Genomic DNA, 17739 nt, shown 5'->3' with positions numbered 1-17739 from the left:
ATAACTACTGATTTCCGCCATGTTTTTCCCCCTTTTTCCCTTTTTAAACTCGATTTATGCTGTGATCTCAATTAGTATTAAGTTTTAGTCTAAGTGTTTTCCCCACATTTTGCCCGAAACGCTGTGCTTATTGGTGGCTTTAGGCATTGTATGTACTAGCTCTATCTATAAATCTAATATTATGTGTGTAACTCATTTTGTCTGTATGTACTTTTACCTGAATAAACATTTGATTTGTTTTGAGTTGATTTGATGGTAGTAAAATAAAACTTTTATAGTACCTGCTTAGTGTAATCATTTTCTTTTGTTACATTACGTGTTCCATTTACAGAAACTGTAACAGTTGAGGGCTAACTTAGCAGAAGTGTCTTGGCAGTATCTAATAATTTGGTCAAGTCGACACAATCGACTTGAGAATGGTCCAGGACGGACCGAAACGTCGTCCTCCCTTCACCTTCTGGTGTGTGGTCTGGTCAACCGGGTGAAAGGAAACGCTGCCCAAACGCTTATATCTGCATCTCTCAAAACCCCGCTAGTTTGAAAGTATTGTCCAGCTTGCTTGCTCCAGGAAACGATCCTCATCTCGATTTATATCGAGGTCCGTAAATACTGCTGCTGGGCGTACAGAGAAGTGCCTAATTGTTCTGTACCTTGTGTGGATGATGTGGTCAGGACGACGCTTACACCTCAACCACTAAAATCTGTAAGTCTCGTTCTAACCACGCACTCAGTCCATGTCAAAGCACTCCGGACTGTGCGAAAACCTGGTGTAAATCTTTACATAAAATACACTCATATAGTTAAAGTTTAGGTTTTTATCCTGTTATTATGTCTGTGAGAAGACATTACCATTACATAACAATAAATAATAATAATAATAATAATAATAATAATAATAATAATAATAATAATAATAATAATAATAATAATAATAATAATAATAATAATAATAATAATTTGAGGTTACATAAGGGGCTGTTTTGATTGTTATTTGCTTGGATATTCGGGGATTAAACTCATATAAATGACGAGACAGTCGCTCTATCAACCAGGCCAGGATGCTCAAGGTAATGAGAGACACAGACAGTAACTAAGGCTACTCACTGAGAGTTAAAATCTGCATCACTAGCCAAAGCTCGGAAGTCAGGAATAGGGTTATGTTGGGTGTATGAATAGAGAAAGTGTAGTAGGGGAATCTCAACTAGTGTGTGTGGGTGTGTCCACATAGATGCGTTTTCAGGGGTCGAGTTTCAGCACTTGGTCCAAGAACTGAGCCTTTAATGTCTGCTTGACATTAAAGTTTGTCTAACTGGTATATCTATATGTGCGTTTTCTGGTAGTCTTAATATGTAGTTGTCTGCTTCTATTACAACTCGAGTACCTAATTTGATCTTCGTGTTCACTCTGCGTATAATATAGTTGTCAGAATGGCTTCTCACGTGAGGCATCATCCCAGCAACAGCCCGTCAGTACTGACCAAGTCGTGGCACTCTCCACACAAGTATAAATAGCCCAGGACCACAAAAATGTTACGGACGGGATGCGCAATGACACTACGTCGTCGACCTAGTATGAATATTCCCACCTAGTCCGTATTTTCTATTGGATAATATTTACATCAGCCTGAATGTGTTATGTGCAGTACTTTCGGAAAATATTCTTTACCAGGACTAAAGAATTATCTGGATGATTTTTTTTTATTTTGTATTGTTGGTGGCATATGGCTGCTGCTGTGTTGGAACTTGGCAAGCCTGGTGTGTGTGTGTGTGTACTCCCCTAGTTGTGCTTGCGAGGGTTGAGCTCTGGCTCACTGGTCCCGCCTCTCAGCTGTCAATCAACTGATGTACAGATCCCTGAGCCTACTGGACTCTATCAAATCTACATTTGAAACTGTGTATGGAGTCAGCCTCCACCACATTACTGCCTAATACATTCCATTTGTTAACTACTCTTGACACTGAAAAAGTTCTTTCTAACGTCCCTGTGGCTCATTTGGGTACTCAAGTTTCCACCTGTGTCCCCTTGTTCGCGTACCCCTCCTGTTAAACAGTTTATCCTTATCTACCTTATCAATTCCTGAGAATTTTGTAGGTTGTGATCATGTCTCCCCTTACTCTTCTGTCTTCCAGAGTCGTGAGGTGCATTTCTCGCAGCCTTTCCTCGTACCTCATGCCTCTTAGTTCTGGGACTAACCTAGTGGCAGACCTCTAAACTTTTTCCAGTTTCTTCTTATGCTTATGCTTGTGTGTGTGTGTGTGTGTGTGTGTGTGTGTGTGTGTGTGTGTGTGTGTGTGTGTGTGTGTGTGTGTGTGTGTGTGTGTGTGTGTGTGTGTGTGTGTGTGTTATATTTGCAGTGGAGGAGCTACAGCTGTTGGGTCCCGCCATTTAACCCTTAATCGACTGGTTTGTGTACTCACCTAGTTGTGCTTGCGGGGCTCTTTGGTCCCGCCTCTAAACCGTCAATCTACTGGTGTACAGATTCCAGAACGCGTCTCGAGCTCTATCATATCTACAATTTGAAACTGTGTATGAAGTCAGCCTCCACCATATCACTTCTTAGTGCATTCATTTACTAACTACTCTGACACAGAAAAAGTTCTTGCTAATGTCTCTGTGGCTCATTTTGGGTACTCAGCTTCCACCTGTGTCCCCCCTTGTGCGTGTACCACCCGCGTTAAATTATCCATCCGTGTCTACCCTGTCAATTCCCCTGAGAATTTTGTATGTAGTGATCACGTCTCCCTGAGCTCTCCTGTCTTCCAGCGACGTAGGTGCATTTCGCGCAGCCTTTCCTCGTAACTCATGCCTCTTAGTTCTGGGACTAGCCTGGTGACATACCTCTGAACTTTTTCCAGCTTCGGTTTCTGCTTGACAAGGTACGGCTCCATACTGGGGCGACATACTCCAGGATTGGTCTTACATGTGTCAGAGAGTGTACACTCACTTTCATAAGTATGTACGGATTAAGTGCCAGAGTGTGTTGGTCGTCTTTATGTATTTTCGTGTTAAAGGAAGCTTGTATAAGTGAAACCCACTTGTTAGACATTTGTTCTGAAATCATCTTCTGTACCCAGATGCATTATGGTAGTTTGAGATGTGATTGTATCTTAGACCAAGCAGGCAAAGGCACAGACACCTGCTTGGATACCACCAATCAAGGGATGGTAAAATTATTTAGACTCTTAAACAATTACGGCAGTATAATTCAATTCCAGTTTTATTAACAATAATTATAGTAATTATAAGTTTGGTTTAAGAAACCAATGTTTATCACCAAGTGTAAAACCTAAACATAGTACACCCTTTTAGCACTGAGTTTTTCCTAGTATTATATAAACCAGTGGTTTTTAGTATAGGGTATTTGTCGATGATTTATGTAAACACACAATAGACCTTCATCTATATCTAGAAAATAGAAAGTCAGTTTGTTCGAGGTTGGATGCCAGAGGCTTGGGGCTAGCCTCACCCAACTTTCCAGATGAATCACGTTGGTTTGGGGGATGTCATAGGCCAGTTGGGGTCAGTCAAAGTTATATGCTTAAAGAAATATCTGCATTTATAGAGAACCCCCTCCCCCCCTCCCATGATTCTCATGAAGCCAAGTCTGAAATATTGGATGTAATTACCATACAGTTGTTTATCAGTTTCAGTGTTTTGAAATACTGAATTTTCTGAGAAGAGGGGAGGGAGGAGACGAGAGGTAGGCAGACGGGTACACCCTTTAGTATGCTACATAAGAATATAAGAACAAAGGTAACTGCAGAAGTTCTATTGATCCATACAGGGCAGCTCCTATTTATAACCACCCAATCCCACTCATATACATGTCCAACCCACGTTTGAAACAATCGAGGGACCCCACCTCCACCAAGTTTAACATAACCATACTTTTAGTTACAAGGCTTAATTTAGTTGAGTTCAAGGTCTATCAACTTCTTAAGGGGTTATTAAAGCCACTACCATTCTGATCAACCAGGACTAAACAGTTGAGGACGAAAATAAACTCTGAACATATATACACACCGAGAAACAGAATACACAGAGTACACCTCTGCTAGAGAGTCACAGGTCAGCCAGTCACAGCCTCACTAGGCTCACGTACTAGGCTTAATTGGCTGCACCGAACCTAATCTAACCTAACCTAACCGAGGATCCAGAAATAGAAAACTGTCCATTACATAAATTTTGCGAGCCAATTCAATTTCTTTCTTTATTATGCACCCTATACCCATCCCGTGGGCGGTGGTGTAAAGGATTACAGAGGCACATAATCAGTTCAGGAACTGAACTCCTCTAGTTCGTTTAGCTAAGCAAATAACAATATTTTGATGCTAGTTACACAATTATTAATGTTATATATACATGTACACACTCTCATACATACATGTACATATATATATACGTATATATATATACATATTTAATCACCCACACAAATACACACATCAATAATCTTTTATGTCGGAGACCATATTGAATACTTCATACCCAAGACTCAACTACAAATTAGAGGTATTATCAGGCAACATCACCGTGACAAGGTAACTGAGGAAAGGAGGATAGAAGCACAAACCAGTGAATCTGTACGATGGTACAACATGGTTGCAGCTGGCAATCCTAATCATTATGGCCGAAGAGGAGGAGGACGAGGGAGAGAATCAGTAATAGCGAGAATCCGTCTTGGATACAAATATCCATGGAGATTTGGAATGGAAACAACAGTTGCTCAGCGAAGTTGCAGAATCTGTGGTGAGAGTGATGGACACCACCTTGACCACTATCTACGTGAATGTGAACACCTGAGAGACATTAGGAATATGTGTAGAATAATAAACCCCACATTGTTTGAGTTAGGAAAACACTATTTGTCAAATATTGACACTGTTCTTAAAAGATTTCCCCATTTTGCACCCGCAAGATAACGTAAGCTTTTAAGGGTTGATAAATGTTAATCTTCTTGTTTGAGGAGCTGTTCACTTGAGACAGTTAAGCAAGTCCCAGCTGTGTCTGGGTACAAGTGACAGGATGAACAACCCAGCGGGTTTTCTTCCTATTGGGGAGTGTTGTACATTCTGCTATGGCGGTATGTTCACTCACAAGATGAGTGGCGCTGCCCAATAAACTCGCCCCTCGGGGCAAAATTTAAAAATTTAAGTGATCAACAAGAGGCTCACAACAGTCACTATACAAGGCACTTTACATCTATGATGAGTCACACAGTTACTAGTCTTGCTGCACACCCACCCAACTGGGCGGCAGCTTTACAGTCATGTGCATGCATTACCTACAGTAAGCAAATTTTGGATACTTCGCTCGCTAAGATTTCGGGCAGCACATCATTATGAATGAAGTACTTACACATTTCTTGGACACTATTGATGGTGTTATCTCTAAATTCCGCGAATTTTTTCACATTCCATTATATAATGACGAAAATTATGCGAATAGTTCTACTGACAGAGTTTACATTTAGTCAAATCTACATCAGCAAATGTTACAAATTCCCAGAAGTACTTGTAGCCGAGCCTAAGTCTAGCAGTGGTAACATCTAGAAGTCTACTAACATTAGTGGATGACCCATAGACGTGCGGTTCTTCCTGCATAATAGAATGATGATAGATGGAGTAACTGGTTTTGCGAGCCGCTATGATTTTTAGTACATCAGTTTTTGGCCTTAGGGGGATTTATAGGTCAAAATGCGATGTGCTAATCTGATTCTACATAAAGGGCTGCGTAAGTAGTACTTATCTAGTTGTTCTTGCAGGGGTTGAGCTGCACTCTTTGTTAGTGGACGCAGCTGCCCACTAACCCCGTGGGCAGGACGAGGGGTTAGTGGGGGGTTAGTGGGGCTTAAGGGTTAGTGTGTGGGATGAAGAGATAGTGGACGGGGTGAGGTGAGGGGGCTAGTAGTCTAGACGAGGGACACATGGTAGTTGGGGTATTAGTCGGTGGAGGTTAGGAAGGACCATGTGGATTGGCTGGGGGGGTGATGGAGGAGGGGAGGGAGGGATGCTGGCCATGAGGAGGAGTGGGGGGAGGGAAGGATGCTGGCAGCGTGGAGGGGCTGGGGGTGATAGAGGAAGGGAGGGAGGTATGCTGGCCAGGAGGAGGGGCTGGGGGTGATGGAGGAAGGTTGGTGGCCAGGCCGGCCGGCTGGCCAGAGCACCACTCCACACACAGTACCAGAACAGACATGGCGCCCGTCCTCGGCTACTGGAAGATCCGTGGCGTAAGTCAGCCTTCACGCCCAGTACCACCACCACTCACTACCGGAGAGTGAGGCTTACCTTTTTATACCTGCTAACTGTTCTTCCTGCATGTATAACTACTTACCTTCTTGTGCTTGTTCCAAGTAACACGGTTGAGCTTCGGCTCTTTGGTCCCGTCTTTCAACCGTCAATCTACTGGTGTAGGTTCCTGACCTCCAGCTCTATCATATTATCATATTTAATTTTTTATTTTTATTACAAGAGTTCTTACATTCTTGTACATTTGAAACTGTGTATGGAGTCTGCCTCCACCACATCACTACCTAATGTTTATTTTATTTATTAAATTACTTAATAGTTTTATTTATTTTATTTATTAATATTAATTATTATATATATATATATATATATATATATATATATATATATATATATATATATATATATATATATATATATATATATATATATATATATATATATATATATATATATATATAATATATATATATATAATATATATATATATATATCAGATATATATATAAAATATAGAAGAGTTCTTACATTCTTGTAAAGCCACTAACAAGCATAGCGTTTCCTGCAGGTCTTTAATGAACTGGCCCTTGTTAACAGGACATGCTGGTGTCTGTCATAGTGGTTGCTTGTTATGTTCCTCAGGTAGAGATTAATGTTGTGTTTTTAATCCTAATTATCCCTGTCCATTTGTTAGCAACCCTGATAACTGTTGTATGTTGCACAGCTAACATAATATATATTGCTTGTCACGCATGCTAAACTTTATATGTACTTAGCAAATTATTGAATATAGCCATTCTAGCTTAGGTTAGTGGTAGTTTATTGTACACTATACTTGTTTATTGTATACTATACTATGAGTGGTAGTTTGTATATCCCATAATCATCCTTAGAGTGATATGTTATTTATTGTGCACCCGTTATTCATCCTGAATGGTAATTTATTGTGTCCAATGCTCATCCTTCTTATGGTATTGTATAGTGGTGCTAGTGCTACACGTGGTGTAGTGGTAAGACACTTGCCTGGCGTTCCGCAAGCGCTTTGTCATGGGTTCGTATCCTGGCCGTGGAGGATTTACTGGGCGCAAATCCTTAACTGTAGCCTCTGTTTAACTCGTAACCAATGTTCCAGCGATGTGTAAATATTTCATTCAAAATGATCTGCTACCAGAAATTTTAGCCAAATATCCCCAGTTTGCTAACTGTAGGTAGTAACTGAGTGATTGTAACCTATCCACCGCTGCCCACTGGATGGGGGGCGGTGTGCAGGGCAAACATATAAATTGTGACACTAGCTCCACATATGTCAGTTGCTTAATTTAGAACCTGTACTTGAGGTCGATCTCGAACCCATTGTTGATGTGATGACTTATATTGAATTTTGTAACTAGCTCGTCAAGATTGTAACTTGCTTAGCTAAATGAATTGTGGGGTTCAGTCCCTGAGCCCATTATGTGCCTCTGTAACCCTTTCCACTACTGCCCACAAGATGGGTATGGGGTGCATAATAAATGAACTAAACTAACTAACTGTTTAACTCAACAGTAAAATAGGTACAGTACTTGGTTGTAACAACGATTCTTCGTGGGGGGGAATCGTTTTCCAGGGACCTGCCCGAAACGCTATGCGTACTAGTGGCTGTACAAGAATGTAACAACTCTTGTATATATCTCAAAAAAAAAATCTCAACTTTTTTTTATTGTTCAACCACTTCTCATCCTGCAAGTGGCAGGGTATTGTGTGATGAGCATGATCCCATACTCATCACTGATGGATAGTTATAGTGAGTGTAGAGTGGACACGGCCACTCCTGACACTGGGACCAGTACAATCTTATCTGTTAGCATTATTGTTGTCTGGAATGCTGTGTGAGATTTATTAAATGCACAAATTTAATATTTTGTTTTGTATAGAATAAGGAAACAGACCTAGCTGTTGATTTAAGTTTTATATTTTTCATAACACTGTACAGCATAATTAATAGGTCTACATTTTTTATGAAAAAAGTCAAATAGATTATACAAATTCCTCTTCATTTGAACAAGAAAATGTTCATAAGAATTCTTGCAGTTTTAAAGTGCAGCATTAGACTGGAGTGTGATTTTGTGAATTGCAGAAAAGCTCATTTAAAATATAGGGTGAATTAGTGCAAATGTTGACATATAATTTTTCTTTTCAGCTGGCTCAGCCAATCAGGCTGATGCTGGAATATACTGGCACAGAATTTGAAGACAAATATTATGAATGTGGCCCGGCTCCAGATTATGACAAGTCTTGTTGGTTTGATGTTAAGTCTGACTTCGGTCTAGACTTTCCTAATGTAAGTTTTGTATGCATGTTTAGCTTTATGGGATTTATTGTCAGTTAATTGAAAAGCAGTTTAGTTTTTTAGAGTTGTGATGAATTTAGGCTAAAATATCAGTTTGTTGATTTTATATATACATGTAATATTTTTGTCACTAAAGTAGAACAGTTACTCATATGTCAATATGGAATGGTAATTTTAAACTTTTAGTGTTGGTCCCTATTGCTTTAGCCAACCCACTCAAAAACAAAAGCCATAAAGTTTGCTACCTGGGGACATGAAATCCTAATCTTTAACTACAAAAGCTTTTTTTTTTTACCCTATAATAGTGAATGTTACGTGTCTCCAGCTCTCGATTGCAAGCTATTATGATCAGTGTTCTTGAAGCCTGTTTCTATAGTGAATTTCTATTAGGCAAGGTAAATTTAAATAAATAAAATTTGGCTATGGAACTTGGGCTTCAGCTGTGTGCTTGCATTTGCTTTCCTGTGTTGGATCATTCATGAATGGTATGAAACAGTATACTGTACTGTATAATTGGAAGGTAATAGAAAATATTTAGTTACTGTACTTATTTCCGACTATTCCTTTCTTCTTCTCAGCTACCTTATTACATTGATGGTGATGTAAAGATCACTCAGAGTAATGCTATCATGCGTTACATTGCACGCAAACATGACCTTTTGGGCAAGACGGAAGAAGAGCGAGTGCGTGTTGACATCCTTGAGAACCAAGCCATGGACTTTCGAAATGGATTTGTCAGGCTCTGTTACCTTGAGTTTGTAAGTGTTTTTCAAGATTATTCCATGGTACACTACCTTCATATAGGAATATATATTTTAGCATAAATTACACAGTTCTTATTACAAGTGATTTTAAAAAGCCTGGCCCCCAGACCATGGACTGAAGAGTAGGAAAACTCCTGAAACTGACTACAGGTAACCTACAAACTAGAGGTGTAGAAGTTTAGTCATTGAATTAAAGAACAGTACTTGTTTGGACTTAACATAAATTTAATAATATTATGAAGCCTAGCTTCCCAATTGTATGTACAGTGCAGTATTGATATTTGCTGTACTGTACTTCACAAATTCAAATAGTTTCCACTCCAGTACAGTATGTAACATGTAAAGATTGCATTATACATTTTTCTAGATATACTATAGTTAGGTTGAATTAAATGTACTATACAGTTCATTTTTTAACAGAATGAGCAGAAGTAAGCAAAGTATGTCTAAATCAATAACATCAAACCTATTCAGTTGAAAAAGTTTTAAATATAATGTGCTCATAGCTTCTGTAAATATTTAACTTACATGTGGTAAACCTGAATTTAGGGTCTAGTGAACATGGATTGTTTTTACATTTATTTGCACACTGTAGTATTTTGTTACAGCATAAAGATGGCCCTCTTTTTTGCAGGTGGGCTACATTCTGGCAAAAATCTTGCAAATAAATACTGCACATTAAAAACTTAATACAAACTGTAGATGGGTGAAATATTGGTTAATTCTAAACTAAACTAATCTAAATTCTTGTTTTTTACTAAACACCAGATTTAACACTTTCCAGTCACAAATACAACACACAAGTCCAGAATGATTATATGTACAATTTTGCATAAATGTAAACTAAAAGAAAACACATTGTAAATACTCATTAGTCCTGTTTTAATCTGTATAACACCCAAATTTACCCAGGCTCTTCAAAACTCCGTACTTGGTGCTGAATAAAAGTAACTTTACTTATCTTTGTAATCCAGCAATTTGTAATTCGTAGACTGCCTGCAAGTGAAAGAAACTGAATGTTCGAGTTAGTTAGGTCATTTATAAAGTTGTTTATTCCTAGTAATGCTGTAGTATTGACCATCATGTGACATAAACCTAAGCAATCAAACTGTCTGAAACTCTTCCAATATATTTACCTGAATTTACCTGAAAGTCACTAGTGCTCTAGTGGCTTCAATATGGAAAGGAGGGATGGCAGCTTGTCAAAGGTCCCCTATGTTGATCTTTTCTAATTGGATTTCAAATTTAACAGAGTTTTTGCATTTACGGCTTCTGTGGGAAGACAGTTCCATGGGTTTATAACCCTGTGGGTGAAAAAGCATCTCCTATTCTCAGTCCTACATTGTGGGTTGTTGAGCTTTAAACTGTTGCTCCTTGTTTGTGTTCCATCTGATCTTTTGAAGAAATTGTCCGGATCAACATCCTCCAAATTGTTCAGTATTTTAAGTTTCAGTAAAATCAGTCAGTCCTGTGGCCCTCAATCGTTCCTGATATGAGAGTTGATTTAGCTCTGGAATGATTTTTGTTGCCCAGTGTTGCACCTTCTCCAGAACAGCTATGACCTTCTGAAGATGAAGTCTCCATGCTTGGATACAGTATTCCAAATGGGAGCGCACCAGAGATTTATACAATTGAATCGCTACCTTCTTTTTCTTAAAGTTGAAAGTATGCTTGATTATTCCAAGAGTTTGGTTAGCTTTTCTGACTGCTGCTCCTACCTGTTGTGCAACTTGCAATTGGTGGATTTTGACTCCAAGGTCCTTTTCTTCATCAATCTGCTGCTATGTAATGTTATTAATTTGATAGTTGTGCTGTGGGCTACTATCTCACAGCAGCCACATGACACATGCAAGGTCTTGCATTTGTTGATATTAAAAGTATTTGCCAGTCTTCTGACCATTTTGTGGACCTCACGTAGATCTCTTTGTAAGGCTTCAATTTAATTTTTTCATTTCAAGGTTTTGCATCGTTAAATTTGATTGCATTATTTTCTTTATATTTTAGAAAACTTCTTAAAATTACTATTATAGGATTTCATAAATATTATAAACATATTTGTTATTCCAATTGCAAACAAAATATGTAGCTAAAGTTACAAAGAACTACAGTAATGACCTTGCTCTATATCCAGTTATTTTTGGCCAAAATAACTTCTGCCTCTTACATGCAGCATCTTAATCAGTGAATATTGAGAAAGGGTATTTATAGAATTTTAATTTCACTCCACATTCTCTTTTCCTGGTATCCCCTTTCTTACTTCTTTTCCTGGTCCTTCTTGCTTCTTTCCTTGTCTTCACTTCTCTCTTCTTTATCCACACTGGTCATGTCTCTTCCTCTCCAGAAATACTGTACCATATGTTGAGGTAAGCTGTATATTCAGCACCCTACCTTAAAGAGTCATAATGTAATACTGCATGGTGAGGCATATTATGCATCATAAGATGACATATAATACATTACTATGGGATATGGGAAGCAATATATTCTACTACCAAGTACTGTATAAATAATGTAATACAATACTGTATGGTGAGACATGCACAATATTCTGCACCTATTAGGTGAATTATAATTTAGACAAAAGTAAAATGGTTCATGGTTTTTTAATATAAAACTATTTTACCAATCAGAATCTTCAGAAACAACGATACTTGGATGCTCTTGGAGGTACTTTAAAGCAGTTCTCGGAGTTCCTTGGAAGTCGGCCATGGTTTGCTGGAGACAACGTAAGTACATAAGTTACTTTTGTCATGAGGTTATTGATCACTTCCAATAAACATAATTACTTATCAAGATAGTATACTTGAATCTCTGTTTCATATATGCAACAATGACTTAATGAGTCCCAACTCTTTGATCCTTTTGCTTTCTATATTTGCTGATGACTCTATTGACTTTACCTATATCTCCAATACTAACCCAGACACCTGAATATTAAAACTAATAGTGAGAGAAGAAAATTTTTAAAGACCCAATAAACTAATTCTAAACGTACAAAAAATTGGCATTGAATGTAATTAAACTCCAGTTTTTGGGTGAGCCCCAGAAACTCCCTGAAGCTGTCCATACTGATATAGTACTATATTAATTGCGGTCATCAGTCGCAGAATTCTTGTTGCCTACTGGGAAACACGAGCCAGAACCTGTCTTCCCTCGGAGAGGAGCAGGGAGCAGTTGCCTATGAACACTTTAAATTAAAGTACAGTATTGTACACCATACTTGCCATCGACCAGGGAAGGCACCCAGAAAGGTAGGCGAAACAAAACGGATCACAGTCTTGTTGAAAATTGCAAATTGCAAGGCTATGGGAATTTAACCTCGTGTCCCTGAAAGACAGAAGAGCTAGATGAGACATGATAACCACCTACAAAATTCTCAGAATTGACAGGGTGGATAAAGACAAACTATTTAGCATGGGTGGAACACAAACAAAGGGTCACAGGTGGAAACTTAGTACTCAAATGAGCCACAAAGACATTAGAAAGAATTTTTATAGTGTCAGGGTAGTTAACAAATGGAATACACTAGGAAATGATGTGGTGGAGGCAGACTCCATACACAGTTTCTAATGTAGATAAGATAGAACCCAGTAGGCGTAGGAGAGTCTATACACCAGCTTATTGACGGTTGAGAGGCAGGACCAAAGAGCCAAAGTTCAACCTCTGCAAGCACAACTGGGTGCATACTGGACCAAGCACCCACACCAAAATACCATTACTACCAATACAAGAAAGAACAAGGGATCAACCACACTCCAGAGCAACAATGCATCGATACTGAAGCATGGAACGATAACTACCAGGCATACCTGGCAATGAAGGAGTCGGAATGACCCAATCACCGAGTCATCAGTGCCCTGTCAATCAAGAGACAAGGTGAACGAAAACAATCAAGGCTCAAGATTAACCTACTTCACATGGACATCATCGACCCAGAATAAAAAATTGACCCAGACTATAAAGGCCCTGGTAGCATGAAAACATGAGGCAAAAGACCATAATAAAACTGGTCTAAAGTGGCCTTTTTTAAAAAAACTAGGTAAAAAGGATCCAAAATATCCTGATGAATAAGACCAACAGCACATCGAAGGAAGACTGCCTTGCCTTCACTCCCCAAGAGATCACATCGCCTGTTACCAACTAAGAATGTCACTCGCCATCATCACTATAACACACTTTGCTTCAATTCAAGGTGAACAGTCTACCAAACTCTGTCCCACTTGTTCACCGTCCCCATCCAATCTTTCCAGAATTTCAAATCCTCATCCTTCTTCCTCCTCCTCAATCCTTATGAAGTCCTTTGGTCATCAAAATGAAACGAAAGCCTTCTGCAGGACATTAAGATTGTACCTCATGTATTCATTCTTTATCAGACGATGAATCATAACAAATAAATCCCTCAATAATTACTAGTTTCTATACCATGAATTTTAGTAACTTTGATAGCTCTTCTTAATACTTATACTAATAATACTTGTATTAATCGCCCTCAGATCACATTTGTCGATTTCCTGATGTATGAACTGCTTGACCAGCATCTGCTGTTGGATGATACATGCCTTAAAAATGCTAAGAATCTACAGGAATATCTAAAACGATTTGAGGAATTGGAGCCGATCAAGAAGTACATGGCCTCGCCAAAATTCATGAAGGCTCCAATTAATAACAAGATGGCTAAGTTTGGAGCAAGTTAAAGTGGCCTTTTTTTAATATACAGAAATTGAATACTTTGCATGTTAATGTATAAGTAAGATTAGATACAGAAAAAAGTGATCATATTAAAGCTTGCTTTATTGGGCTAGATTTCTTAGCCACTGACATTTTAATTTTATACAACGTTAAACGTTACAAGTAATATAGACAACTTGATACTTTGTTTTCCAGTTACTGTACACTGCTCTTATTCCTATACTTCTGGTGGAATGTCTACGTAATATACTAAATAATTCATGCTCTAAAATTATGTAGACTCGCAGATAAGACTGGACAATATAGTGTTTGTGGGTCCTGAGCCATGAAGGATATATATTTTCTTCCTAATATTGTTACTGTATGCAGGCGATGAGTCACAATAACGTGGCTGAAGTATGTTGACCAGACCACACACTAGAAATTGAAGGGACGACGACGTTTGACTTGACTTGATGCGCGATGCGGATCGACTTGAGAATGGTCCAGGACGGACCGAAACGTCGTCGTCCCTTCAATTTCTAGTGTGTGGTCTGGTCAACATTGTTACTGTAATTTGGGATTTTAATTTTAATATTGAATTGCTATGAAAAAGATTCATGAACATATTGTAGTCGAATATTAAAAAATAAACATGAATTATCAGTAGTACAGTAATGGTAGTCGTAAGTGACTACAGGAAATACTTTGCATCATTGATGGAGCAAGCTGTACAAACTAGAGTTTTAAGTGCTTCCTAGTTGACATTTTGTGGCTCTCCAATTCATTTTATACACTGTGGTAATAATTTTGTCCATATCATCATACTGGAGAACACACTGAGGTTTAGTGTTATGTAAAGTGTGACAATAAATATTTAATAAATATTATGCTTTTCTCTTAAACGTTCTTGGATATTAAATTAGGATTTGAACAAGCTCTAGTGATTAATGCAGTTTTTAAAGGTTACAGCTAAAGCATGGTTTGTTTGGAAGAGTAGGTGTGCACAGAGTTACAGTACAGTACTTCACACACGGTTGGTGGGCTGATGTAGGTCCGATTACTCTTTGTAGTCCCTTCTCTGAATATTACAGCTTCCTTTTCCCCTCTACTTTTATTTATCATTTGTTATTATTTACTAATACTTCTCTATATCATATCGTACAGTATATATTATAAATTATGAATGATATAATACCAGCAAGTGAATCACCACAGTACTCAGGTCTTGCCTCGCCTGACACACCTTGGGAGGTGTAATTAGACTCCAGATTTCTTGATCACTTGTATAATTTATCTGTAAATACCAAATGAGCAGACTGCAAATTTTATTACCTTCAGAGACATCCTGCATCCGATGCTTGATCTTTATCAACTGCATGTTCATCTTTCAATTGACGGAAATCAATCTTTTCTAATTCTGGTAAACCTCGTAACCTGTTACCAGCATTGTACCAATGTTAAACACAATTTGTTGCAAAGCTATGAGAGATTAGACAGGCCAGCAAGTGCTGCCAACAACACATTACTCTAGTGTACACATTCTAAGGTTTTGTTAGTGGTATACGTTTTCAAATCACAGAAATTCACTTCTGTGATTTTCTGAAAACAATCAAGGCTGAAACAATCAGAGCCTTGATTGTTTCAAGCATAGGTTAGACACATATATGAATGAGATTAGGTGGATATAAATAGGAGCTGCCTCATATGGGCCAATAGGCTGCCTGCAATTACCTTCATTCTTGTGTTCTTATGTTCACCTGACAGTAAATAGTATACAGTAACCAGGAGTTTAACAGCTTGTTGTGGGGTTTCATCCTGGAAAGGGTCAGTAATTTGACCCTGAGGGGGTCATCAATATTCGAACCCTCATCACGGCCCTTGTGGATTTGTTCATCAATATAAGCCTAACATATATACAGTATACATAATGGCTGTCTGTTCCCTGACACAATGACATTAACTAATTATTATAAACACGAAACCACCTACCTGCTGGAGTCATAAATGCCAAAACTCTGTTGCAGTTTAAGACCCAAATAGATAAATTCATCAGGACAAGTGGGAGGGACATTTGCCAAACCCCCGGCTTCCTGTCTTCGTCAAGGCCACTAGAGATGTACAGTATTTCCTTTACCTGAATTTATCTGAGGGCCACTATAACATTTGTTTACTATTATTAGAATTGTTTGCTATAATTATATTATTACAATAATTATTATAATGTTGGTAGCTAATGTAGAAGTTTAAAACATTATTTTTCTTAGAAATAACTTCACTTTTAACAAATAAGACCAAAATTGGTGTTGGGAGACAGGTGTGCCAGAAGACACTCAACACCCCCCCCCCCCCCCCCCCCCCCCCGGGGAGTGCCACCTGGACACTTGTCTCCATCACTAATTTTGGTATTATTTTGTTATGTTCCCAATGAATCCCATGTACAGTAGTTATTTTTGTTCACGGTCTACGGTCAGAGGGATTTCTTCTTTACCGACTCAATTTAAGGAGGCTTTTTGGGTAATTTGGGTTGATCTAGAGCGCCCAGATCAACCCTGGATAGCTGGTCACCTGCAACATGGTTTCACATTGTTGTTGTTGTTTTAGATTCAGCTACTGGGAACAAATAGTGCAAGTAGCACGGGCTATGGTGAGCCCGTAGTGGACTTACCTGGTACAGATATATATATATATATATATATATATATATATATATATATATATATATATATATATATATATATATATATATATATATATATATATATATATATATATATATATATATATATATATATATATATATATATATATATATATATATATATATATATATATATATATATATATATATATATATATATATATATATATATATATATATATATATATATATATATATATATATATATATATATATATATATATATATATATATATATATATATATATATATATATATATATATATATATATATATATATATATATATATATATATATATATATATATATATATATATATATATATATATATATATATATATATATATATATATATATATATATATATATATATATATATATATATATATATATATATATATATATATATATATATATATATATATATATATATATATATATATATATAGGGGGGGGGAATAGTCATGTCCAAACCATGCACTTAATTGCTGTTAACGAGACTTAATTGATCATTGTTGGATTTTCAGCGTAACTCTTATAACAAGTTTTTAAACTTATCAAAGCGCCACCACAATATAACGGCATTTGTGTTAGAACTGTTTGTATCAGTTTTGAGACAATAATGCTGGATGAAATATTTGTTATAAGTAGTATTAAGGCCGCTGATGAGTGTAGTGCCTCGTAGCTCAGTTGGTAGAGCGCCAGTTGGATTGGTTACTTACTGGAGGTCGCGGGTTCGAATCCTGTCGGGGCTCATAACTATTTTATTGGTTCTCTCACAAGTGTCCTCATCAACTACGCTATATATTTTTTATTTATTTGTTTTTAAGCTGGCCTTAATGAGCTCTCGTCTATTAGTTTGCAGTTTTCTGGGTGGGAGTTGGTGTAAATAACTGGTCCTGTATACTTCTCACCGAATTATCTGCCGCAGTTGATGTACAAATACAAGTATTTATTCAGGTAAAGTACATACATACAAGGTAAGATAGAAAAAGTTGATGGATTTATAGATAGAGCTAGTACATACA

At 37.5% G+C, this 17739-nt stretch overlaps 1 protein-coding gene and 1 long non-coding RNA gene across 3 annotated transcripts; one reads left to right on the top strand and one right to left on the bottom strand.

The window, feature by feature from the left end:
* The first annotated feature begins 6072 nt into the window (after positions 1-6072).
* LOC123758906 (glutathione S-transferase Mu 3) lies at positions 6073-14896 on the top strand. 2 transcript variants are annotated; one of them, XM_045743673.2, is made up of 5 exons: positions 6073-6229; positions 8428-8568; positions 9156-9335; positions 11972-12067; positions 13835-14896. In XM_045743673.2, the coding sequence occupies exons 1-5, from the start codon at positions 6194-6196 to the stop codon at positions 14033-14035; spliced, it is 654 nt and encodes a 217-aa protein (XP_045599629.2). In that variant the 5' UTR covers positions 6073-6193; the 3' UTR covers positions 14036-14896. The 2 variants fall into 2 exon arrangements, with proteins under 2 accessions (XP_045599629.2, XP_069190740.1); XM_069334639.1 differs by lacking the exon at positions 6073-6229 and adding an exon at positions 6834-6890.
* Positions 9246-16323, bottom strand: LOC138370342 (uncharacterized). Its single transcript, XR_011230107.1, has 2 exons — positions 16002-16323; positions 9246-12668 (listed from the first exon to the last, which is right to left on the bottom strand). It is a non-coding gene; the product is annotated as an uncharacterized lncRNA (long non-coding RNA).
* Positions 16324-17739: the final 1416 nt, after the last annotated feature.

Source organism: Procambarus clarkii, chromosome 31, assembly GCF_040958095.1.
Source record: "Procambarus clarkii isolate CNS0578487 chromosome 31, FALCON_Pclarkii_2.0, whole genome shotgun sequence".
NCBI classification, from domain to species: domain Eukaryota; kingdom Metazoa; phylum Arthropoda; class Malacostraca; order Decapoda; family Cambaridae; genus Procambarus; species Procambarus clarkii.
Note: the sequence above shows the minus strand (reverse complement) of the source record. Positions and strands in the feature narration are given on the sequence as shown.

Bases quoted from the DNA above. Each gene is read 5' to 3' on its own strand.
- LOC123758906 (XM_069334639.1), top strand. From the start codon at position 6,849: ATGCTGGTGTCTGTCATAGTGGTTGCTTGTTATGTTCCTCAG. The intron at 6,891-8,427 runs GTAGAGATTAAT...TTTTCTTTTCAG, and splicing joins TTGCTTGTTATGTTCCTCAG to CTGGCTCAGCCAATCAGGCT. The intron at 9,336-11,971 runs GTAAGTGTTTTT...TTTACCAATCAG, and splicing joins GGCTCTGTTACCTTGAGTTT to AATCTTCAGAAACAACGATA.